Raw genomic sequence first — 27,100 nt, forward strand, 5'->3', positions numbered from 1 at the left:
AGCCAATCACAATGTAGGACAACAGACAGACACACACACACACACACACACACACACACAGTATCAGAGTCAGTCTATTGTGTTCAGACAGTTAACTCTGTGTGTGTGTGTGTGTGTGTGTGTGTGTGTGTTAATCTGAAGATGTACATCTGTTCATTGTGCAGGAGGATTAACACACCATCTGTTATCCACAGACACACACACACACACACACACACACACACACACACACACACACCCAACACACACACAACACAGGTTGCATGTTTACACTCTTATTGTTTTTCCATTATGTTGATGTGAATGTGTGTGTGTTCGTGTGCGAGTGTGAGTGTGACACTGGCCTGTTAGTGAACAGCATGATTCTGATTGGACCTTCTGAAAACCTCAGAATCAAATGTTTCATTGTCATTCACTCATTCATTCTGTTTCCTGATGCTTACTGACGAGGGCGGGACGCTGGTCTGCAGGTGAACAATCCAGATTGGTCTAATTTTGAAACAGTGTTTCATTCACTTCATTCAAATAAATGAACTTTATTTGTATGGTGCTTTTCCAGCCTTAACAACCACTCAAAGCACTTTTACAACACAGCAGCATTCAGCCATTCACACACTGGCAGCAAAAAGACACCTGTCACCATTCAAACACACATGTGCGCTCACACACACACACACACACACACACACACACACACACGGTTTGGGTTATCTTGGCCAAGGATACCACGACGTGTGGACTGCCGTGGGCAGGAATCGAACCAGCGACTGTCTCATGTTTCTCGTTGTTTATTCCAGGCAGGTTTGTTTTGGAACTTGAAAATACGGCTTCATTCTTGTCTTTTTGTCTTCTGTATAGTTGATTTTATTTCAGATCTTTTATTATTGTCTATTTGTTGAACTTCCTCTGTTTTCTGCCTCTTCTAATACCTAAAGCCTGGTTTATGCTTCTGCGTCGCAGCGACGCTGTACCTACGACGTACACCTGACGCTGTCACTGAGCATTCATAGTTCTGCGTCGAGAGAACGCGTTGCTCCGCAATTCACCACCAAGCCGCTAGGGGGATGTGGCTGTGTCTTTGTATGGTTTTGGGGGGCTCTTGTCGGATTCCTTGGTTTTCTTCCGGTCAGAGACAACAATGGCGAGATGGAGTGGTTGTTTTTGGAGATGGAGCTCATCGATATTGAACAACAAATGTTGTTACTCCAAATGTTGAAGCGCAGGCGACACAGAAGATGTTTGGGACCATAGGGCTGCGACTGAACCAGAAATTACGTTCTGAGCGGACCAATCACAGTCCTCGACGTTCACGTCACGACGTGTCGACGCGACGCGTAGTCAGGATTTTTTGGGGGTGCACGTCAGGCTACGGCGTAGGGTCCACGTAGGGGTCTGCGTCGACGACGTAGGTATGCCGTCGACACGACACAGAAGCATAAACCAGGCTTAAACCAGGCTTAACCCTGTGAGGTTCGTCTCTGCTGCTGCAGCTTCTGACCTCTTTAAACAGAGATGCTTCAAACCAAAGAAATGCCAAAACCAACAAACAGGGAAAAATGCTTCACAGGTGCGAAGTTATTATACAACATTTTACGGTTATAAACGTGTTTCATTTCATATATCATCATAAATTTTCCTTAATTTAAGATAAAATTAAGCGCAGCGACTGTCCTGATACTAAGATCCCCTCCACAAGTATTAAATTGAGTGTCTGAGGTGGTTTTTGCAGAAATAAAGTATAGTCACCACATTAAAATCATTAAAATGACTCTTTCTCCCTCATTTAAAAACCCAGAATCAATGAATATTTTAAATCTGTTTCATTTCCAGAGTTTCAGGATGTCTCTGAGTGTTTGTGAGGCTTCAGGTTTCATCATCACACTTTACGTACCCTAACCCTAACCCTACTGAACCAGGATTGACTTCCAAACGACTTAAAATGGAAGTTAGCAAAATGTGAACCTAACCCTTGCACTGGTGTCTTTTTTATTTAATCAAGTCAAGTTACTATCTACATAAAATAAAGAGTTCTGGCATGAAAACCTGCAATTCTAATTTAACCTGTATGATTAATACATGTCTGGCATCTGTAACAAACTAAAGCAGGTGAAAATCAGTTGAACATTCATTGATCTAAGATGATTTTAACTGTGGACAGACCTCCTGCCTGGACAGATGTAGTGCATGCATTCAGATGCATGGCTTCCCTGTACCAATATGGCAGCTGTTCCCAGGAACTGAGGATGTCTGGCAATACGCAGCCAGAGATGTGATTGTTGATTGCATGATAGACTGCAACTGAATCGATTCCCCTCTCACAAACAAGCAGCTCTGGCTATGTCCACATTGTTAAAACCACAATGATCTCTGTTCAGACTCAGAACATGATACAAAGCTGCATCACACGGATGCTGCTGCGCTCATTTCATTCATTCAATAGCACATGTGACATATTATGGCGAACTCTTCAATGACCCCTGGAACCTCCCCAAGGATCCTTCAAGCCTCCCCAGTAACAATAAATATATATTTTATATGCATGTTACATGCACGACATACTGTTCGTGTTGTCTTTATGTTACCTGGGCAGCTGAGTGCCTCCTTGGCGGTGATGCTCCTGTTGCAGGAGGAACACAGAGTGGTGGAGGACACAGTCAGGGAGGTGAACAGGTGACCGTTGCTGTACCTGGCCTCCCTCTCTCGCACCTCCTTCTCACGTTCCTTCAGCCGCTCTTTCTCCTTATTCTGAACAGAGACAGATGTGACAGACAGGTCAGTTAAACGATGACTGATCAATTCTTCATGTAACTCACATATGTCAAACTCAAGGCCCCTAACCCTAAAGAGCCAGAAGAAACGAATGCAACTGATTCTACTTGTATTTAATGATTCATTTTGTTGTTTCTAGATAAAAACGGTCTTATAAGCTGTCTTTGTTCCAGGTTCAAGTATCTGGCTGAGACTAGTGCGCATCAGAGAGCAGCACACTCAGGTTCAATATATGTTTACCTTTTGCACTTTTCTTGCTACCACTGGGCATGTTTGCTTTTTCTTTGAAGGAAATTATTTTTTGGCTGTTGTTGGCCTGTGGGAAAATGTTTTCATGTGAAATTACTATGGAAAGCTGCAGATAAAGCCATAAAAAATGAATGCAACTGATTTTTCATTTATTTAATGATTAATGTTGTTTTATAGGCAGTAACTTATAGGCTGTGTTAGTTCCAGGTTCAATATGTGCAATAAGGTCATTTCAATCAGTTTTCAATAAACATTGAACCAGTCTGGCCCTCGACTTGGAACAATGTATTTAATTTTGGCCCACTGTGTTTTTGAGTTTGACACCCCTGATGTAACTGATCGATCAGCTTTTACTGCATATGTCAGTTATTGTCACTACAATACTCCACTTTGTGTCACTCTGCAATGATAATCTGAATCATGTGACCTCAGGTACGCTCTGTGAATCATGTCGGACACAGGTGTTGCACACAGGTGTGATGTATGTCTGGACAGAAACGCAGAGCAGGTTTTCAGCTTCTCTCTTTGGGAAACAGAACAAAGAACTGAACAGAGGGAGGATGGAGGGGCCAGTCTACTACCTGGAGACCTCCACCCTATGGCATGGGGGCTTGGGAGGAAGAAGATTTTACTTAATAAGCACTTCTGCCAGGAAATCAGTTCCATTGAACCTTTTACCTGTTGTAAGTACAAACATCAAAATGCCATTAAAGTCCAGATTATAATGTAGAAAACTGAAACTTGGTCGAGTTTTTACTTTTTCTTTTTCTGCCACCTGCTCATCTCTGATAGCTGTTAATCTAACAGTATCTCTGCTGCAGCACTTTCACATCAGACTGCGTAGGTCATCTGTGATCTGATTGGCTGTCTCAGATGCCTTCCTCAGGGGCACGCTGCTGCTGATATGAATTATAAATGAAGGTCAGACTCCGAAGAGACAGACGCTGTGCTCCAGGGCACAACAGCATCAGCACAGCCTCGTGGGAGCTGTAGTCCAGATACAAACTACTGGGACCATCAGCCCCATCAATAGGATGTCCTCTGTCCTCTGACAGAGGACATCCTAGACAACACAAACAGAAGAGATTCACAGTAAAAAAAAAAAAAAAAAAAAAAAACTGTCAGATGATCTTACTGAATTTAAAAATGGATTTAAAGTTACACAACAGCAATTTATAGGCAGGAACACAAAGAGAGGCATTGTGGGTAAACCAGACAAACAGTCTACAGCCATGCTAGCAGCATCTGAGGCTGTACAGCACTGCTTTGGGCTAAATGACAACATCAACATCAGCATGCAGAAACTGATTTAATGGAAAACCAAAGACCAGCGTTTATTACCAGGACAGAGTTTGTCCACTGAGACTCCACATGAGGTTCCTGAAGGCATCACAGCTGAACAGTCAGTGGGTGCTGCACATTGGTGGTTGAGGTGAGTTTACCCACTCACTGAAGCACTTTGAGTATCATTATAAAGTGCGATATAAATGTAATACATGGTTATATGTATTACATTTATATGTTTATACATTATACATTTATACTATATGTGAAATACATGAGAGATGATAATAATCCCTGATGCCTTCTTTTTTTCTGCACTTAGCCACCAGTCAGTCAGACAGACTTTGTGTTCAGTTCCATTCAGAATGTCCATTAAGAAACATATAAAATAAAGGATGAGGAGAAACCAGCCACCCATCATGCTTCATGACTTTTTTATACTTTAGAAGACAAAAGCACATTTGACCAACAACATGGACACATGACAGCCAATCAGAGCCAACAGTCAGTAACTGACTTTGTTAGTTAACCATCAACCAGCAGTTCACGTTTAATTTGAAGTAATGGAATCATTTTTCTTTCAGGATACAACATGTGAAATGTTGACCTGCATCAGTAAATGATTCAGAAACATTAAGAAATATTTGCTGTCAACATGAACTCTTTACTTTACAATCAATAAAGTAATAATTATATAATGTTGAGTTAATTAAATATTCCATTGTACGAACATGAGAGTGATCAGATCTACTCTAAATGTAAACATGGTGATGATGACGATGATGATGACCTCAGACAAATGTTTACACACTCTGCTGACACCATAAACAGGAAGTACAGAGCTGACATCACTGCCATGGAGTGAGAAACTTCCTGTTTTAATCCTGGAGCATAATTCAACTGATTCTGGAGCTTTTAAGATCATAAACTGATAAATTGATTATCGTTTCAAAGCACATCCTTCTGTATATACTCTGTTTATTTGTCTATGTGTATACTTATGGTTTCTCAGTATATATATTTTGTTTTATATATTTTGTTTACACACACACACACACACACACACACATATATATTTTATTCTTTTTCTCTTCTAATTTTTATTCTATTCTTGTAAGTAGCACCTGCAACATAAACAATTTCCCCTCGAGGATCAATAAAGGAATTCTGATTCTGATTCTGATTCTGAGCTGATCCTCAGTCTTTGCTCTGACGTTGATCTGAGACCTATTGACACATTCTGTTTCTTAGTGACTTAGGATAAAACTTCCTCTTGTGTTTCCGTGAATGGAGATTACTGAGCCGCTGTGAAAAGACAGAAACACGGGAACAATCTTTTTGGAAGGTGCCTGCTTGGTTTGTGTAACTAACACTGATGAAGTTTCAGATAAACTTCAGAATATACTTTTTCACAAATGAGGACTGTGGATTTTGTCCTTCATCACTGAAGCTAGAGACAAAGCTGAAGACACTGTGGACAAACCATCAAATAGGTTGTTTCCACCAACTGATGTTTTAGTCTTCAACAGCCAGGAAGAAGCAGGAACCTGATAAAGTAAATCCACCAGACAACACACTGAACCATGCTCAGGACGACCCCGCAGATCTCATGAGAACACCGACTGTCACATGTTCCTGTTCCAAAACAAACATGGATGCCGACTGTCAAGTGAAAGACAGGAAGTCTTTCCCTCAGTTGTACTTGATTCATCTGTTTTTTTGACCAAACTTTAAATTCAAAAGTCAAAGGTTTTCTGAGCTGATTGTTAAACAACAGATGAATGAGTTACTTTCCTTTTAATCACATCAATCCTCCTGTTGAATTTATATACAAAAGTTGTTTTACTTATATTTGCTCATTAAAAAAGCAAATCATATACATTTTTACACTGTGCATGTTTATACATCAGGCATGTTTCAAACGTCCTTTTCTGTCTGTCTGAACTTCTTCTTTCAGTTCTGACTGTTTTTCACATTAACTTCTACTCTGGGAGGAGCAGGAAGGGGAAGTGTGTGTGTGTGTGTGTGTGTGTGTGTGTCTATCATGTATTACTCACATTGTGGGGACTCACCTTCCTTATTTGGACAAAATGCACGTCTCCCTAATGTAAGTCATTAAATTTTAGTGTGAAGACTGAGGTTAAGGTTCAGGTTAAGGTGCAGCTTAAGGTTAGGTAAACAGTGTTTATGGGTTAGGGTTAGGGTAACTCTCCAGGAAATGAATGTCAGTCTATGTAATGTCCCCATAAATTATGTATAAACGACTGTGTGCCTGCATGTGTGTGATTGTGTGTGTGCGTGTGTACATGATGAACGTCATCTAACAGCCAAAATAAAAGTCTCGTTTGATGAAGATCGGTCCAGTTGTTACATCTGACATGACTCCCTGCTGGAGTTCAGACTGTGAGACAATATGGCTGCTGATGGACGTCATGATTCTCATTAATCCTGTAGATGACACTGTATTCTGTATCTTATATCACAATGAACTGAATCTCTTTTGAACTGTTCTCGAGACAGAACAAGACTAGGGCTTAAAGGTTCCATATTATGCAAAACTCACTTTTTTCTGGGACTTGGGGTGTTATTTTGGGTTTCTGGTGCTGCCACACACAGACAAACTGTGAAATAAGACCGTCCATGCTTTTTGAGTGAGATACAGATTTCTGAAAGCACCCTGCCTGCAGCTTCCAAACAAGCTGATCAAATTTGGTGCGGCCAATGACGTCATTGGCCGGCATATTTGAATGTAGAAAGTCTATTTCATAATCCCTTGTATCCATCCAAAATAGGTGGATCTAGGCAACCATTACAGGGTCACTTTCAACTTTGCGTGGAATACCTGCAAGAAGAGGGACATATAAGTATACAAATAATTAGCTGTGTGTTTCTTTTGTAGATTAACATGAACTCTTGCATTGTAACGTGTGTATTGCCTTTGAGAATGATGTAAGGCTAACCGCTAGCTTCTAGTTACTTCTAGAAAGACATTTTTTGACTAACCATTCAGAAGCATCCTGCTGAATTCTCTTAGTCTGAGATTCTGCAGGAGCCCTCCCTTTTTCTTCAGGATCCGATTCAAGTTCAAACCTGTACGGTTGAACTACTGAAGCACTGTAACAGTAAGGGTAACAGTTTATGGGTGGGGCGTGGGCAAATGAGCAGCAGCTCATTTGCATTTAAAGCCACAGACACCAGAAACAGAGCATTCTGAAAGGGACTGAAACAGGGAAACAGAGGGGGGCAAGAATCTTTTCGTAAAAGCTATTTCCAGCACACACTTTCAAAAGCATGTTTTATGGAACTCATAGGTCTATGTTAACTTGTTGAAAAAGCTTGTGGGACCTATCACTGTGACAATATATTTTTTTCTATTTTTGACATTTAACTAAACAATTAGTCAGGGTAATTGATTATACAGCTTTATTATCTGGGTGTGTTCAAATAGAAATGTGTTACACATGGAGAAATGATTATCAGTCTGAACTGTAGATTTCACTGTACTAATCAGTAAAGTAACACAGATTCAGTCTTGAAATGGTTTAAAACAGGTTCAATGATCTGGTGACAGTCAGTGATCAGCTGATCAATAAATAAAGAGCCTCAGTGTTGGAGCAAAATAAAGAGACCTCTGTCTGATTGGGGGGGGCGGGGGGTCATGAGACACAGAGGGGGACGGGAGAGGTTTGAGAAAAGAGACAAAAACCTGAAACCAGCACAGTCAGGGAGAGAATAAAGATGTCGATTCAGGTGAGAAACAGGTAACTGATCCGAGTGCAGATGATTTCCATTCATCTGTCTAAATCATGTGATTGACACACGTAACCCCACTATGTACGAAAGCTCCAGTTGCATCAGCAGACTGATTCTTGCTGTCAGACTATTAAACCGCAGGACAAATTCTAACTAAATACAAACTGAGTCTTCTGTTGTGAGTCTCTGATGATTCATGTGCAACAAAACAAAACAAAACAGGCAGCAGGGAACACATTTAAATCTGATGTCTGATCAGTTGCCATCCAACACTGTTTTACAGCTCACACTCACACATAAACACTAATATAACTGTTTGTGTAGCAGCAAAAAGGAAAAACTGCCATGATTTTGTTCAGTAGAACTTAAAGTTGACGGTGACATCATCAGGTGACATTATCAGTCCAGTCAGAGATGTCAGATGATGGAAAGTAACACATGGAGTGTGTACACTGTATATTTGTTAAGAACATTTTATGAATCTGTGGTGGCATCTGCAGTTTTCTATGCAGTGGTCTGCTGGGGCTGTGGAAGCTCTGACAGGGCAGAAAAAGAGTGAGGAAACTGGTCAGAGGAGCTGGTTCTGTCCTGGACTGCCCTCAGGACTCCATTGAGGAGGTGGGACAGAGGAGGATGTTAGCCAGGCTCACATCGATCATGGACAACCGCTCTGAACCCCTGCACGAGACAGTGGGGGTCTTAAGGGTTAACCCTAACCCCCTAACCCTAACCCCAACCCTTAAGCAGCTCCTTCACCGAGAGGCTGCTGCATCCAGTGTGTGCGAAGGAACGCTACTGCAGGTCCTTCATTCCAACAGCTGTCAGACTGTTTAACTCCAGCATCACCTAGCATTTGAACTGTCAACATCATTTAACATAGCATTGTGTTGATTCACACCACAAGCCTACTTTTTGCACAACTCCATTATTTATGTTTAAAATTTGGCTAATATCCACTACATCTCTATAACTATCCTGTGCAATATTACATACATTTTACTGTGTAACAGTGCTCAAGGAGGGAAAAACAGCTACAGGAGGAGGATGGAGGATCAGCTGGAGCAGAACAACATCAGTGGACACTGGAGGGCCCTTAAATCCATTTCTAACTACCAGGAAACCAACTCCCAGCCTGTGGGGGACCGAAAGTGGGTGAATGATCTGAAGCTTTTCTTCAACAGATTTGATTAGTCATCAGCCCCTCCCCGGGTGCAGTCAACCCTGCTTCAACCCCCATCATCTGTAGCCCCTGTATACTGCTCCACTCCCACCTACATTCCCCTTCCACAACCTGCAGCACAAAGCCCCCTGCCCCAATTTATCACTAACAACAGACCAGGTGAGGAAAGAACTCAGGAGGATCAGGGTGAAAAAGGCTGCAGGTCCAAACGGCATCAGGCATCAGACTCCTCAAAAAATCCTGTGTGGTACCTCTGCACACAAAGGACCTCAACAGCTGCAGAACAGTGGCAATAACATCACACCTGATATAAAGGGGCCCTGCAGGGAACAGTCCTGGCTCCCTCTTCACTCTCTACACTGCAGACTTCACATACAAATTAGTTAACTGCCACCTGCAAAAGTGCTCTGATGACTTTGCAATCTTCTGCCTCATTGCAGATGGGGATGACAGGAAGTACAGAGAACTGAACTAGGGATTTGTGGAATGTGCCAGCTGAACTGCCTCTTGATCAATGCAGGAAAAAACAAAGGGCTGGTGGTAGACTTCTGTAGGTACAAACACTCTTCTCCTACACCAATGAACATCCAGAGAACAGACATAGAGATGGTGGAGTCTTACAAGTACATGGATGTTCACCTGAATAATAAACTGGACTGGACTGACAATACAAATCCACTATATAAGAAAGACCAGATCAGACTGGATCTGCTAAGAAGACTAATGTCTTTTGAAGTGCAGGGTTAGGGTTGTCCTCTATGGAGTGGTCTGCTGGGACAGCATGCATCTCAACTGCTTACAGAAACAGAGTTTATAGACTGGTTAAGAAGACCAGCTCTGCCCTTGGGTGCCCCCTCGAACGGAGTGAAGATGGTAGGAGAAAGGATGATGATGGCTAAAATATCATCCCTGATGGAGAACACGCCCCATCTCCTGCAGGACATTCTGACAGCACTGGGCAGCTCCTTCAGTGACAGACTGCTTCACTTGCATTGTGTGAAGAAGAGGTGCTGCAGGTCCTTCCTCCCTGCTGCTGTCAGACTTTACAATCAACAATGCTGCCAGTAGACCACAAACAACCAAACTGACTATTTCACTCGTGTGCAACATCAGTGGACAGTAAACTGTGCAATATCAAAATTTCATGTGTGCAATGACGTGAACTCAACCACTGTCTGTTTTCTTTACTATGTTATTTCCTTATTCATCATCTCCTTTGCTGCTGTAACTCTGGAAATTTCCCTGCTGTGGGATTAATAAGGGATTATCTTATTTTATCTTACAATGACAAAGCAAAACCAGGTTGGAGTGTTTTGGAAATTGATTAAAATTAAAAGACTGAAATATTATATTTGCCATATTCAGAGTATTCAGACCCTCCACTTAGTACAATGTTAAAGTACCTTTGGCAGCAATGACAGCCTCAAGTCTTCTTGGGATTGTACAAGCTCAGCACCTTTTTTGTGGAGGCTACTCCCATTATTGGCAGAATCATTCATGTTGAACCACATTGGAAGAGGAGCATCAACGCACAGACATTTTTAGATCTCTCCATTGGTGCTCTATGGGGTTTAGGCCTAGACTCTATTGAAATGTAAACCTTCACCCCAACGTGAGATCCTGAGCACTCTGGAGAAGGTTTTCACTCAGGATTGCTCTCTATTTTTTTTTTTTTTTTGCATCCACACACTCCTCTATCCTGACCTTCCCGTCAATGTCACAGAAAAACATCCCTCAGCATGATGCTGCCACCATCATGTTGGACTGTAGGGATGGTATTACTGAGGTGACGCTCAGTGCCTGGTTTCATCCACACAAGTTCAATCTTCAATTCATCAGACCAGAGGATTTTGTTTCTTGTGGTCTGAGAGTCATTCAGGTGCCTTTTGGTAAGCTCCCAGTGGGCTGTCATGTGTCTGCACTGATGGTTGTCCTTCTGTAAGATTCCCCCATCTCCACAAAGGAACTCTGGATCTGATTCATAGTGACCATTGGCTTCTTGGTACCTGTTTGATCAAGATCATTCACCTCTGATTACTCAGTTTGGCTGGGCAGCCTGAAGACCGATGGTGGTTCCAAATTTCTTCCATTTGAGAATGATGGAGGTTACAATGCTCCTGGGCACTTTCAATGCTGCAGAAATTTTGTTGTATCCTTAATCAGATCTGTGTAGGCACTGGTGGACTCCAATCAAGTTGTAGAAGCATTTCAAGGACCAATGACAGAAGTAGGAAACAGGGTTAGGGCTCAACTATGGGTGTCATAGCAAAGGGTATGGATACTTTTGTAAATGGTATAATTCAGTCTTTTGCTTTTAATAAATCAACAAAAACCTCAAAAACCTGTTTTTGCATCGCTATTGTGGAGTAATGTGTTTGCTGATGACATAAAAAGGCATCAAATCTATATATATATGCATATTCATTCATTCAACCTTTATTTAAATATCAAAGCATCATAGGGGGCATGCCCTCTTTTCCAATGATGTTGAGTACAGTTAAAATACAATAAATATACCACCGTACCATAAATACCATAAATATACTATACTGTAAATATAGCTGTAATTATTTGCAGTATTCCTTTCATACATTTTATTTTTAAACTCAACTATGGATCATGTGTCTACACAAACACACAAAAAACAGCTGAAAAAGGACATGATGCATGACCGTGTATTGCTATTAAGGGCGTTATAAATAAATAGAAACCAATGCCTGCCATGTCTTGACATTCAGTGACCAAGTGTGCAGTATCAACTAAGACATACCATACAGTATTATCCAGAAAAAGATGGGTGTGTGATTGTGAACAAGACCGGACCCTGTATTGAACCCTGTGGAATCTTCACTGACAGTGGTGCAAATACAGAACGTAATAAATGCAGAAGCATTTCCCAAAATCACACATCACTGTCTATGAGACGGGTACAACTGAAGGCCTTACTGGACTACATCTACAAAGAGGGCAGCACTGTATTTCAGCCTCCTCTCTGTACTAACAGAGAGGAGGCTGATCAATGGCATGGAGGATTGGGGTTGTTCCCACAGTAGGAGAAACTCCCCATCAATCCAAGAAATCTATTGTGGGCTCCATGGCTTGAACCTTTTTCTCCAGCTGAAGAACCTTTGGCATGGAGCAGTGAGGGGAGAGCTTGCCTTACAGCTGTGTGCACTTAAACATAGCCCCAGGCTCAAAGGTGCAAGAAGCTTGGAACTTGGGCTTTGTTCTCCAACTCAGTCATGCATATCTTTCACAGCCAGTGGGGCATTAGATGAGTCCAACAGTGAGAAGGGACCCAGACGAAGGCAGGGTGGTGTTGGAGTCTGGTGGGGGTAAAGTTGAGCCTTAGTCTGTGCAGTGGCAATTGTGGAGAGGTGTATGAAGAGCTCATCCTTCTTCCTCAGATCCTCACAGGTGACAGATGCCTTCAGCAATCTGTGAGTAGAAAAGCTGACAATTCTCACCCACATCCATGGTCAAACTTGCTCAGCCAATAGGCTAAAGACAAGTCAGGCCAAGCCAACAGCAGCAGCAGCAGGTCAAGGGAAAGGCTGAGATTTGCAATCGGTCTCTCAAGTGAAAGTCCATGACTGACACAGGCAGGAATTTTGGAGTGTTGGGAAGATATCATGAGATTCTCTGTCTTGGAGCATTAGCTAGCTAATTTAGGCTAAAACCAAGTCTGGTGCTAGGTAGCAGCAGATTCTGCTTGCAGTACAATAGCAGGAATCAGCAAGTCGGAAAGTCCAGTCTGAGTGTAGAGTTGCCACAGCTGAGCGACAGTGGAATCTGTTCACGAAATGAAAAAATAGTCCAGAAATAAAATAAAAAGCTCACAAAGAAGGATCAACATACATTATCTGGCCAGACGCAGAATGACTGAGTGGCAGAGCTGTATCAGACAGATGGGATGAAGACAGATGAGATGGAGACAGACGAGACAGATGAGATGGGGACAGACGAGATGGAGACAGATGAGATTGGGATAGACAAGATGAGGATATCTGATAGTGTTATTTGAGTTTTATTTTCTAATTTAAACATGTCACACATTTGATGTCAAGACAGAACATCTGTGTTCATGATAAGATCAGAGATAAGATAAGACTTTATTGATCCCACACCGGGGAAATTTAGTCGTTACAGCCAGCAAATATTACAAAGAGCAAACACAGATGCATAAAGAGGTCGAAATGAAAGACAGGATACAGAGTTAAAAATGAACAATAAGATTAAAACCTTGAATAAACCATAGTTTTTGGTTTTTCTTCCAACAGACAGGAAGTCACTCGTTAATCAGGTACATGTTTTCAGGAAAGTTCATGAGGTTCAAAACATGGATGTATGAAACAGACACTGATCATCTCTGTCCGTCTGTCTCTCTGCCTCTCTGAGTCTTTGTCTGTCTGTCCCTGCCTCTCTCTCTGTCTGTCCCTGCCTCTCTCTCTCTGTCTCTCCCTGCCTCTCTCTCTGTCTGTCTCTCTGTCTCTCTCTCTCGCTATCTGTGTCTCCCTCTCTCTCTCTGTCTGTTTCTTCCTCTGTCTGTCTCTGTCTCTGTCTGTCTCTCTGTCTGTCTGAAGCTAAAATCTTTTCCCAGCCTCTAAACTGAAAGTGTGTCAGTTTGCTTTCTAGTTTACAGTCAGATCAGAGGTCAAACATCCACCGACACTCCTGACCAACACTTCCTGTATGAACACGCACACACACACACACACACACACACACACACACACACACACACACACACACACACACAGTGTCTCCCCTCCCCCCGCTCGTTTCCTCCAGCAGGACAAAGCGGCCACGCTGCTGCTAACGGACACACAGTCAAACACAGCGAAACACACTGAAAGTCAGTTTGAACGAGTCCTCAGAGAACACACACACACACACACACACCGACACACTCCGCGTTACAAAAACAGACCGGGTTATAATCTGAGTTGAAAGGAAAAAGTGTCCGCTTCCCGTTTCTGAGCTCCGCCAACTTCATCAGTCTGTTCACCCACAAACTACTTCGGCACACAGCTGATCACACTGCCAATCACTGATCGATCACCTATAATAAATGTCGACGACCCCGTCAACATCTGCAGTAACGGAACAAACCCGGGTCGGTGTTTTCCAGATGTGCGTGAGCGGACGAAGCGGAACAGACGGAAAGTGACACAGAGTTCGTCTCTGCTTCAGATCGATCACATGCAAATTGTCTGATCACTCCCAGCTCATCAATGACTATCAAAATGGATCATTAAAGTCAGCGTGCACGCAGTCGTGAGTGCGTTTCTTTCTTTTTTTCCGGTGAACTCACCTTCAGGTTGATTTCCTTCATCCTGTCCTGTCTCCTGCTCTCCAGCAGCCGGGACATCCCCTCCGACAAATCAAACCGATCGCACCTGATCGATCACCTAATCACAAACTAATCTATAATTAATCAGTACTGATCCTGAGGAGTGTTGGGTTCTGGTCCCGGAGCAGTCCGCGTATGAGCCCGGGGGCGGGGCGTCTCTTTGACTGACACCTCCGCGTTCTACTTCTGACCAATCACAGCTCAGCCCGCTGCTACTGCGCTCAGCCAATCCTCTGACAGAACGCGATTCAAGCCCCGCCCGTCACCATCTGTCCGGTAGCGCTTGTTTTTCACGCCTGGGCTGTGACGTGGCGGTGCGGGCAAAGTTAGTCTCTATGACAACTTGTCAACGTGTCACGTGACATTTAGCAGCTAATCAGAGAGCTGAAAGAGATCACGTGAGCGATGACCATTAATGATCTGGACCGGTTCGATTGACACCGCCCCCCGCAGCACAGTGTACAACGCGCTGCTGTGTGACGTGGAACCACCGAGCACTAAGCCCGCCCACCGCGGATGGTGCTGGTGTTCATAAAAAGCGCACCTCCCTCTTCTCAACGGAAACGGACACGGAGGTAACTCCAAGAAGATACTTTGTTAATGTGATCAATAACGGATATAAATTGATGCCAGACATAATAGAAGTACTCATACTGCAGTAGTAAAAGTACCACAGAGTAATTTAAGAAGATATCAACAATGAAGAGGACATTGATGTTAATTGCAATGAAACTAGAAATGATCAGAACTGATTTATTATTAATGTATAAACGTACACGATTCACTGAACATGACAAGAAATTCTATTGTTGTTACTGATGACACTTTTATCCAAAGTGTCAGATGACTAGCGCATTCAAACATGGACACAACCCAACAAGAGCAAGAATCATTTATATATACAGTATATTACATATCATTTATAGTAATAAATCAAGTATGAAGTTAGCTATTCATGTGAAACAACATCTGAATTATCATCAGCTCAAAATACAGAGATGAATCATGCCTATATGAAGTCTGTCTGTTTTGTGTGGCTACTAAATCAATATTACCTTTGGATGAGCATCTTTATGTTTCTATTACAATGGAGGAAAGCACTCATGTTGAGATGTTGCACGTCAGTTGTACATAAGACGTCATGTCGATGGCAATATTTAAAATATTTAAATTTGTTAAGCATGTAAATAGCTCTCAATATTTTGTTAAGAAGATCATCCTGTTCAAGAGGAGTTCTGCTCTCGGCCTCTCAAGTACTTGAATAAAATGTGTTTTACTACAGAATAAAATGAGCGGATAACTGGCTGTGTAACAATCATCAGGCCAGAGAAGTAGCCTGGAACTACTGACATGCTCTAAGTCGTCAGTGTTTGTGCCTCCTGATTGGCTCACAGACTGTTGAGGCGCCTCGTTCTGGTAAATGACGTTAATGTTGCTTTTAAGTGAACAGTCACAGCCTGAATGCCACAGACACTGCAGACTGACTCAGGACTGATGAGGATGAAGCTCCTGTGAGAGTGATGTTTAAAGAAAGTAACTCGCCACATGTAGCTGACTGCTGTCCTGGTCTCAGGTCCCTGGTCTCAGGTCTCAGGTCTCTGCTCTCAGGTGTCAGGTGTCAGGTCTCTGGTCTCTGGTCTCCGGTCTCCGGTCTCTGGTCTCTGGTCTCTGGTCTCTGGTCTCAGGGCTCAGGTCTCAGAACTCAGGGCTCTGGGCTCAGGGCTCAGGTCTCTGGTCTCTGGTCTCGGCCTCCTTGTTTGTCGGCTCCATCACCACCTCTTTGTTTTCATGTAGTCGTCCAGTTTTCTGAATGAGGCCATCGTAGGCCCGCCTGGTCCAGCCTCAGTCTGTGGCCTGTCTTGACCCTGTCCTCATCTTATCTTCACCCTGTCTTCACCTTGTCTTCACCCTGTCCTCACCTTAACAGGTGTCAGACATAACATTTTCATCTCTACACAGGCTACATCATAATCTGCCTCCTGTAATGATGATGATGATGGAGATGATGATGATGATCAAAGTCTTATTTGTTCTGGTGTCAGTCTCTAGGTTGCTGGCATTATCTTGCCCTTTCATAGGAGACCAAAGCACACAGTTCAAGGAAACTACTACTGCACACATCCATGTTATGCTTATTCCGATATGACACAATTGCTCATATATGTCAAACTCAAGGCCCACGGGCCAAAGCCAGCCCGCGATGGAATTATCTTTGGCCCGCATGATAAAATCTAATTATTATTAGAGCTGGCCCACCAGTATATTGCATGCACCACTAGTAGTACAAGTCCCACAATGTACTGCCAGTGCGTTGGCGTGTAAACCGAAGGCTCCAGGTTCAAGTATCTGGCTGAGACCAGTGCTCATCAGAGAGCAGCACACTCAGATTTAATATATGTTGACTTCTTGCACTCTTTGGGCATGTTTGGTGTTTCTTTGAAGGAAATGATTTTTTGCCTGTTGTTGGCTAAATAAATGTCATGTAACTACACTATGTGTGTGTGTGTGTGTGTGTGTGTGTGTGTGTGTGTGTGTGTGTCTTAAAATACACAGTTACAAAGTGCTTCCCACAAAGCAAAAAATAAAAATTAATGGACAAAAAAGGTCCAAATATAATTCAATATAAAACAGACAACAGCAATAACAGCAAACAAAGCCCAGAATGGAGATCTATAAACAGGTTTGCCAATAAAAACAGGTTTTTAGAAGCTGCCTGAAACTGTTCAAAGATTCAGAAAGTCTGATAGATGGAGGACAATGATCCCAGAGAGCTGAGGTTCAAACAGCAAAGGTACCATCACCTGTTGTCTTGTACATTAATATGAGTATGCTACAGTAAATGTAGACAAATGTACTATTGTACATGTATATGAGTGTAGTAAAGTCCATGTATATGATGATCCAGTTCTACTCAGGAATAATCCTGTCTGTCCTGAGCACATCCACCATGATCTGGTTTGGGTCTGCCACCAAGCAGGACCAGAACAGACTGTAAGGACTGTCAGGACTGCTGAGAACATCACTGGTGCCAACCTGTCCTCCATTCAGGACTGACATACCTCCAGACTGAGGAACAGGCAGGAAGCATCACTGCAGACCCCCCCCCCACATCCTGGTGACCACCTGTTCCAACGTCTGTCCTCTGGTCAGCGCTACAGATTACTGAATGCCAAAACCCCCAGACACAGAAACAGTTTGTTCCCATCAGCCGTCAGCCTGATGGACAGTTAGCAGTCAGACAGTGACACCAAACATCCACTGATTGGACATTTACCATCCAATAATCAACAGTTTCTAACAGGCATTGTTACTCATTGTCACTGTCAACAGAAATACCTGCACACTGTAAATCTCATTGTATGCATAGTTTATGTTTATTTCAGATTTTTGCTTGACTGAACTTATCATTCCGTCTTTTGTTGTTTTGTCCTTCCTTGTTGAGCAGTAAGACTTCTTTCTTTTTTAAGGAAGTACATTGAGTGTTTAAACCTGAGTTAAATTCCTTGTATGTGCACACATACTTGGCCAACAAAGCAAAGTCTGATTCTGATTCTGATACATGTATGTGTGTGTGTGTGTGTGTGTGTGTGTATATATATATATATATATGATAGTACATGTGTATATGAGTATACTGTGTACTGTTACAACCTGTTTGTTATCAGTTGAATGAAAGGTCTGTTCATCCACCTCCTGGTGCTGACTGACACTACCGCTACCATGACAACCAGCTACAACAGATAACACACAGAGGAGGAAGTGATGTCGCCCCGCTGACCACAGAAGAACAAGCAGCTAACAGCACCACCTGGTGGCAGAATCGAATCTGTGAACAGCCTTCAGTCTCCTCAGGACAGCTTTTATCTAATCTGCAGTATCTGAACAGAAAACACATCCTCATTGTTTGTGGTAAGAAAATAATAGTAAAATAATAATGAAATGAATATAACGATGAGATACTGAATGTTTGTGATGTTATTTCTAGTAACCTTTTCAAAGACAACATTCTGTGAGAAGGACTCTTTAAGTTTGATCCCAAACCAAAACACACTTCACGCAGCTGAACTTTGACCCTTGTGCTCAAACATCAGTCCGTTTTATTTCGCAGTCCATAACACAAAATTGCAAGTAAAAAGAACTGGAATGGAAGCCAAGACTGTGCAAAGGATTGTGGGTCAGAACCATCAGCTGGCTGTCATGCAGCAAAATGTGACTCTATGCAGGAGGACATCCTGTTTTTTTTTTATACTGCATTTGACTTACTATGTCCTGCGTCTTTCTCTGGCACACCACAGACTGCGGTAGTATGGATATCATTCACAGGGTTTGTACTTCAAGTGGACTCTCCAGCCAATCAGAGCTCAGTATTTTCTGTTGATGTGATGTAATAAACTCACCTTTCTGTGAGCAGCCATCTTACAATGTTTGTCCCAGTGGACTCCTTGTTGTCCTGCCCTCCTCCTCCTCCTGTGCCTCCTCACCTGAGGATGAAGAGTGACACACGTGATTGAAGGTGGAGTTTCTCACCTGGCATTTGATCTAAAGGTGTCGCGTTCTTCCACTGGTCTACAGGTTACACACTACATATACCGCCTGCTCCAACAAAGACAGTGAAGAAGAAGAAGACTGTTGGTAAACAGGATGTGAAGAAATGACTTCTGATGACGGAGAGACGTTCAACATGAAAACATTCACACAAACAGTTTTAGTTAGGATGTAACAGCAGAAGAAAACTCCACTGAGCAGCAACGATTTCACAGCTGTTAACGTGCAGATATTCATCAGAAGTTTGATGACGAATGATTATGTGGACGTGGCAACAGACTGTTTGAGCAAGTGTGAACAAATAAATGAAACTATCCTCCGAATGTCATGAACATGTTTCACATTTACTTCATTTTAAAATCGAAACTCGTCTTTTTTAAGGAGAGCTGCTGAAAAAATCGGTTTATTTCCATTTTTAATGGAAAAGTTTAAAAATGTTTGACCACAAAGAAAAAAGGAAACATTTACTTTAACTACATTTACATGTTCCATCAAAAGAAAAACTCACCGATTCAACAAGACGTGTGAAGAAGTTTGATCGATTATTGATCACATCACAGTTAGAATTAACAAAATATAGTTGATTATGTCAGCAGGAGGGAGGTCTACTGTTCAGAGGTCGGAGGTCGATCAGAAGAAGAAGAAGAAGAAACGAAGAAGAAGAAGATGAGGAAGAAGCAAAGGAGAAGACGAAGAAGAGTTCAAACAGAGAGAGAGAGAGAGAGAGAGAGAGAGAGAGAGTGTGTGTGTGTGTGTGTGTGTGTGTGTGTGTGTGTGTGTGTGTCTGTGTGTGTGTGTGTCTGTGTGTCTGTGCGCGTGTGTTTGTGTGTGTGGAGGCTGGTGGTGGCTGGTACATTAACTGAATGCAGCTGCTCCAACTGAAGCCGAAACACACAAAGAGAGCAGTGTATCCTTTAACACCTCCTCCTCTGCCTCCTCCTCTCCTTTATCACCTCCTCCTCTGCCTCCTCTCTTCCTCCTCTCCTCTGCCTCCTCCTCTCTTCTATCTACTTTAACTTGATGTATATTTGGTGAATATTCTTCATCACTTTGACTGAACACACTTCAGTTCATTGGCACCTTGCACATATTTTTTCTGGTAAATAGTTTATAGCTCTTTCTCCCTTTAAGAACTGCTGTTAATCTTTGTTTATATACTGACTGATATTGTGTTTTATTATTATAATAAGTAATATGTATTACATATTATAATACATATTATATAAACATATACTTTATTATATTAACAAGTGCTGTTATTCTTGCTTCTATATTTAGTTTTATTTTAAGGATTGCTGCTATGCTATGTTTATGTCCTTTTACATGCTGTTTATACTGTTATACTTTTTAAGAACATTGTTTTGTCTTAGTTTTATTCTCATCCCTATTCTTCTTTATTGTACATACGTTATGTTTATACGTGTGGATCAATAAAGTCGACGTCAGTTCAAAGAAAGCATCAGATAACATTTGAATGCAGTGTTTTTACTTGTTTCACACGATGTTTTAATACTTCAACTGAAGAAAAGCGAACTGTTCATTTAACAGTTCTTCTGCCGGATATTTAATGAGCCAGGCTGTTTTCCCTTAAGAGGACTTTCCCTTTAACTCACCTGACGACACACCTGAGCTGAACTTCCGGAGAGTTTCACAACAACAACAACAACAGTAGAAGAAGAAGAAGAAGAAGAAGAAGAAGAAGAAGAAGAAGAAGAAGAAAAAAAGAGGGGTTAGATCAGATCGTCGCGGTGAGTCTTTACCTTAATCTCTGAGTTTAATCTCAGGTGAGTCTCAGTCTGATGTCGGTGTCCACCTCTATTAGCATGCTAACCTGTTAGCATGTTTGCACGGACCTTCTCCAGCGGTGAAAATGGGTTTTTTGCTCATCATTGATCAGTGAGATAATCGCGTAGATGGTGATGCGGAGACGATCAGGCACGATTTTAACTTTGATCTATTTTAATTCTGATGTTTAACCTGAGAGACGTACGTCATGGCCGCCATGATGAGTTTATGGCAGCGGGCGGGGCCAACCGTACCTGCACGTTTGTCTTTATCAGCTTAAGCCGCAGGTGATCTATGTGAGTGACTTTATATGCACATCAATTATTATCACCATACCAACAATATACAGATAAATATCTGATCATAAATAATATAAATAAAGATAAACTGATCAAAAGACCAGAGATTTAAATATCAAAGACACAGCAGAATATTACCCACATATAATCTGAGGATGTGCAGCATGGAGCTGTGATATTAGCTTTGTCTAAATTTCTTTTACTGTCCCCCCCCCCCCCCCCGTCAACTGTCACAGGCTTGTTGTATCCAGATGAGACTCTTTCAGTTCTTGCTCGGGGGATTTTCGTCCATTTTTCCTTTCAAAAGCTTCTGTCAGATTTTTGGTTCGTATTGCAGGTTCTGCTCTTCTGACGTTCATCCACAGTTTGTTGGTGATGTTTAGGTCGGGGGCTGTGAGGGCCACCGCAGAACCATCAGCTCGCTCCTCTTGAGGTGGCTCATTGTGAATTTTGGGGGCAGCACCGTTGACGTGACATATTTTCCAACGTGCGCTCTCTGTCCTCTGGTGGGAGTATGCTCACCTGTGTGCTCACCTGTGAATGCGACACAGAGAGCATAGGAGAATTGTAAAGACGACCACGTAGAGACAGAAACGACGTGTCATCTGTAAATCAGATAAATAACATATCATTATATATATATATATAATGATGGGGGAAACACTGCATATTTGCGCAGGTGTAGCTGCGAGCACCACCTCTTCAGAGTCTGCTGAGTCAAACGGGGGTTCGATTTGTCTGTCTAACAGTCTTACGAGCATTTCACTCTAAAGCGTTTCTTGGTCTTCCAGACCTCAGCTTGACCTCCACTGTTAACTGACATCTCTTCATTTCATTAAGAACTGAGGAAACAGAAACGCGAAAACTCTTTGCTTTCTTCTTCCAGCCTTCTGCTGCTTTGTGTTCATCAGTTATTTTAATGTTCAGAGTTCAGGCAGCTCTGAGAGGAGAACATGGCTGCTGACCGTTGGGAGGAGTTTGAGGAGTCACGGTATTTATAAAGCTCTTAAATCTGCATCCCTTGACCTTTGCTAACAGCCACTGTGACTAAGTCATAGCACTATCGAGCAAATGAAGGTCTGAAACTAAAAAAAACTAAACTAATGAACTAATCCTGCTTAAAGTGTTGACGAGGATGCTTCATCTTTCACTTGATGGCTTATGGGGATCAGAGCAGTTTCTGCTCACTTAATGCTTCACAGTAACAGAGAGTTTGACCAGGGGTGCCCAAACTTTTGCACGCCACTGTAATTATGATCTGTACAGTATGAAACTACATAATTTAATCAGTATAGAATTAGAATATTTTTGTTTTCAGGAGCAATGTGTGCTGTTTGTGCTCGTGCTGTTAACAAAATGTGAAAATTACTGTAAAAAAAGAATAAAACTCACTTGATGATGACAATAAAAACGGAAATTAAAAAATGAAAATAGAATAAACTGAATGAATAACAAGATGGAAATAGCAGTAATAAAATTAAGTTATGACAAATCAGTTAAAATACAATTTTTACGATTTCAGTCAAAGCAGTTTCATGGTGTCACTTGGACTGCTGTCACCATTTCATTAAATGCTGCTGCTGGTCTTGAGAGAATTTTCTTCTGATCAACTAACAGACTGTCCACTGTTCCCTGTGACAGACAGACAGACAGACAGACTGACAGAACCCTACAGGAAGAGCCAAGATGGGGGACAGCGGGAGGACAAAGATGAGACAGACAGAGGAAGAGGACGAGGTGGTGAGGTCCATCATGACGGAGCCCAGCACCCTGCAGTGGCCTGGAGACAGACAGACAGGTGGACAGACAGGTAAAGATGATAGGACGAGTGTGAGGTCAGATATTTCTCTCCGTGAGGCGGTGAGTTGGACAGAAAGTGAAAGAGAGCTGATGGCAGAGGGAGAGAGGAGGGGAGGGGAAGGGGGGGAGGCAGGTGAAGAGAAGGGGGTGGGGCTTATGACACACCTGGAGGAGGAGGAAGAGGAGCCTGTGGAGAACCACCTGCCAGAGAAAGCAGCTCAGGTGTTCAGTCCAGCAGTGACTGTCCTCCACTCCCCCTCCTCAGCCAGAGAGAGTGAGGCATTCTGGGAGATGGGGTCAGAGAAGAGCCCCTTCCTGGGTCCCAGAGGAGTACCCCAGGACTACAACCATCATGGCCACCAGTACGAGTGGACTGAGGACACGCCACCTGCCACATGTAAATACACCTGTCCTCACCTCTGGATCATTTATGTCCTCTCCTTTGTCCGTCTGTCTCTCTCTCAGGTGGGCGGGGCTCTGACATGTCTGTCTCTCCCTCAGGTGGGCGGGGCTGTCCCAGCAGGGCCATCCTGAAGATGGGTGTGTCGCTGATGACATCAGCACTCTTCTTCCCCTTCCTGGTGTGGGGGGGGTTTGTCTTCCTGCCATTTGACGCCCCCCTGCTGGACGGCGCCCCCCTCAGACTCGTCTACACACTGCGCTGCTCTGTGTTTGCTGCCGCCCCCATAGTCCTCGGTGAGTACGACACCAAAGAAGATGAGACTCTGGCTGCATTTGACATCATCTGTCAGCGACTGTTTCCATGGCTAAGATGTCTCATCTGTCTTTCTCTCAGCTGTCTCACCCTTTCCACGCGTCTGTACCATCATGGTCTGACAACAGAAAGGGACAAACACCGTGAAAAAGTTTTAACATGAAGCTGTTTTATTTATCGTGAAATGAACAATGTCGATGTCAGCAGCCACTGCTGAAAGTGTGTATGAGCGATGTGTGTGTGTGTGTGTGTGTGTGTGTGTGTGTGTGTGTGTGTGTGTGTGTGAGAGAGAGAGAGAGAGAGAGAGAGAGAGAGAGAGAGAGAGAGAGAGCGTGAGAGTGCCAAACAAAACATAACGGTAACCCAAAAAAACGTAAGCAAAGCACAGAGCGCTGTAGGGAGAGCAGAGAGGTGCTCATAAAGGCAGGCAGGTGTTCCAGACGACACAAGCCACCTGCAGAGGAACAGGTGAATCACGCAGCAAACACAACACCTCACCTGTGTGACCCGTCGGTGCCACCAGTGTGTCTCTCAGGTGTGTCACCTTGTCTGACCTGTCTGTCTCTCAGGTTGGCTGGTTCTGGGCGTCAGTCGGCTCAGGTCAGGTATGATTCGGCCTCTGTTTGATAATGAGGTGAAGGAGGCGGAGCTTCAGGAAGTCACCGTCCACCGGCGCTTTGTCTCCGACTCCACCTCCCTGTTCCTGATCTACTTCCTGCATCTGGTCGTCATGGCGATGTACCTGAGCCAGGAGCAGCTGAAGCTCGTCCCTCTGCTGACCATCGTCTTTGCGTTTGGACGGTGAGTTTTAAAGAATCCGTGGACCAAACGCCACACACAGAACGTTTAACTGCGGTGTTTCAGAGTAATGTGGAATGTTCTAAAGCTGCGCTGAGCTGGACTCTGCCACAGTAACATCACTCGACCGCAGTGTGATGACAAACAATAAGCCTCTGGCCAAACCATCACCTGTTGTTCACTGACCAGAAACTGTCAATCAAGGCACAAGGAGGTCCGTGTGGGTGATTGCATTTTGAAAGCGGCTCGTCAAAGTGGGCCTGGGCTGCTTTTCCTCACCTGTGAGAGCCTGAATGCCGCCCAGCGCTCACCAAGCACAACCTCATTGCTGCTGCTTTGTGCACTTGGTTCTTAGCTAAGTGCATTAGACCTACATGCCCAACATTTTGGCCATGATGACCCAATAAATATTTATTTCTGTATGTTTAAGTATTGAAAATGACTTAATTCTAGGCCTGCATTCTAAATGGAGACTCCAAGCACATAAGTATGGCAAAGACTGAAAATCTGACCATGAATGACACATCTAGGAGAGGGCTAATGGAGCTGTTGCTAGTTGTCCTCTGCACTGACTTCCTGTAGCATTCAGGACCAATTTTAAGGTCCTCCTCCTTGTACATGAAACCCTTAATGGACGAGCATCAAGCTACACTGTTAACAACACTGCCATCATCTGCTGTCCCATTTGGGAACCACTGTCAAACGATCTACAGGCGGTTTACACAGAAGCTTTAACGATGTCTTATCTTAAAGTAGATCGTTGTAAAGATTGAGCAGTTTTCTGTGTCCAGGCGGGCCGAAACGTTCGATTAAAGGTGCATTTGTTTTGTGTCACCAGACTGGTTTACTGGGTGGCCGCAGCTTTCGGCAGCAGCATTCGTGGCTTTGGTTTCGGCCTTTCCTTCCTGCCGAGTCTCGCCATGATGGCTGCCAACATCTACTTCATCTTCACGGTGGATGCAGCAGGGTCCATCTTCAGCCTCCCGCCTGCGAGTGAGGAAGTGTTAGCTCCACCCGCTGGCAGACAGAGGTTCTGGGGATGAGAACTGATCCGTGGTCAATAACCTTCCTGTAAGGCAGAAAAATTTCAGACAAATTTTGTTTGTAAAATTCACTTTTTATGAACTGAAACTTTAAACAGAAAAATAGAACCAAATACGAACAGTTCTGTTTCTAAAGTGTGTTTTATTCTTCTGAAATGTTTTAAGAGGGAAACAGAATCCCACGTTTTGAAAGACAGGTTAAGTATCAGCCACACCCAGTTATTGTATAACTCCGCCCACTTGGTTTCTAACCAACAGTCTGTCTGATTTTTTTTCTTCTTTTTTTAGCTTTTTGAAGTATTTTGTTGAAATATTCACCCGTTGAACTACTTCCTGTTACTTTCTGTGGGCTTCAGGTTCAGTCTTTGTTTCTGTCGGTCCATTTTGTGAAATCATTGAATATTTGATGCCATTAAAAAACTTTCTGTTTCTGTTTTTATACACCACAGTTTCACATTTCACAATGAAGCATGAAATTCATGCTCCGTTTCATGTCGATTTCTTTTTTATCTTTACAAACAAATTTACTACAATCTCGAGCAGAAGCAAAAAGTTTCCTGCAGTTTAACTTTGTTACAAATGTTCTTAGTTTGAATACTTACTTATCGGTGATTGTCAATATGATTGGAACTATAATACACAGTTTGCTCATTTAGTGACGATGTTTGTTTATGTGACAATGATCTGATCAGCCTGTATTAATTATTGATCAGTCTTATTGATTGGTCTGTTTTACAGTGAAGCCTCTGTTGTTTTTCCTGTTGAACCAGTCGGGCCAAAAGTCTACACTGAACAAAAACGACACTGGCACACAGGAAGTACAGTCTGACTTCAAAATAAAACCTTGACAAGTTCAAGAGTCTAAAGAGTTTTAATGTAAAATGAGTCCCTGCCTAAGATAATCTTTTAGTCTTTAACATCCTTAAATGTCTAATCGACTGATAATATTACTCCCGTATTTATAGCTAGAATTCAAATCATATTTATTATCAGACTCCAAAACTCTTTTCGTGATTAACACCTCGTCTAGATCATTTATTTATTTATTTTGACGTTAATAAATCAATAATTGTATACATGCTTTAACAAACACCTGACAGGTGATTCATGCAGGTTTATAGATAGTTTATAGTTTTATCTTCAACTTTCACAGAAGTTAGATAGTTTCAGCTGTCAATCAGTCACAGCTGTGATAACCAACGCCATCACGTGCTGAAGTTCCATTAATATTATTAGTTTCACCTGAGTTTTACCTGCTGTGGAAAAAAAAAAGTCTGTCCACTAGTCTGTTTCACTAAACATGAACACTAACTATGAGTCTAAGGATTTCGCTAGATTTCTTGTTTGCCGTGTTTAATAAACACTTAGTGACCAAAAATAGCACTTGTGCTCTTATTGTGAAAAGTGCGAATGAGCTGAACAAACCGAACAGGTGAGTTCCCCTGCAGGTATGAAACATAAAACAGATATTAAATAAAACAGCATGTTGTAGTTTAGCAGTGAGCTCAAGTCCTGAGTGTTTTGTTC

General features: G+C 42.7%; 2 protein-coding genes across 4 annotated transcripts in view; one reads left to right on the forward strand and one right to left on the reverse strand.

Moving 5' to 3' along the window:
• arhgef2b (rho/rac guanine nucleotide exchange factor (GEF) 2b) overlaps positions 1-19,773 on the reverse strand; it is a 38,762-nt gene extending 18,989 nt beyond the window's left edge. The window contains exons 1-3 of one of the 2 annotated variants that reach the window (XM_076738169.1): positions 19,642-19,773; positions 18,986-19,069; positions 2,583-2,745 (exon numbers count right to left, since the gene is read on the reverse strand). In XM_076738169.1, coding sequence (XP_076594284.1) covers positions 2,583-2,745; positions 18,986-19,003 — 181 coding nt within the window. In that variant the 5' untranslated portion in view covers positions 19,004-19,069; positions 19,642-19,773. Of the gene's footprint in view, positions 1-2,582; positions 2,746-14,549; positions 14,733-18,985; positions 19,070-19,641 lie in introns of those variants that run through there. The other variant, XM_076738168.1, reaches the window with a different exon arrangement.
• A 995-nt stretch (positions 19,774-20,768) lies between these two features.
• On the forward strand, positions 20,769-26,457 carry LOC143324839 (transmembrane protein 79-like). Of its 2 annotated transcripts, none has more exons than XM_076737601.1 (5): positions 20,769-20,881; positions 22,859-23,414; positions 23,519-23,713; positions 24,302-24,533; positions 25,369-26,457. In XM_076737601.1, the coding sequence occupies exons 2-5, from the start codon at positions 22,904-22,906 to the stop codon at positions 25,571-25,573; spliced, it is 1,143 nt and encodes a 380-aa protein (XP_076593716.1). In that variant the 5' UTR covers positions 20,769-20,881; positions 22,859-22,903; the 3' UTR covers positions 25,574-26,457. The 2 variants fall into 2 exon arrangements, with proteins under 2 accessions (XP_076593716.1, XP_076593717.1); XM_076737602.1 differs by having other exon boundaries at positions 22,863-23,414.
• Positions 26,458-27,100: the final 643 nt, after the last annotated feature.

Source organism: Chaetodon auriga, chromosome 8 (assembly GCF_051107435.1).
Source record: "Chaetodon auriga isolate fChaAug3 chromosome 8, fChaAug3.hap1, whole genome shotgun sequence".
In the NCBI taxonomy this organism is placed as follows: Eukaryota; Metazoa; Chordata; class Actinopteri; order Chaetodontiformes; family Chaetodontidae; genus Chaetodon; species Chaetodon auriga.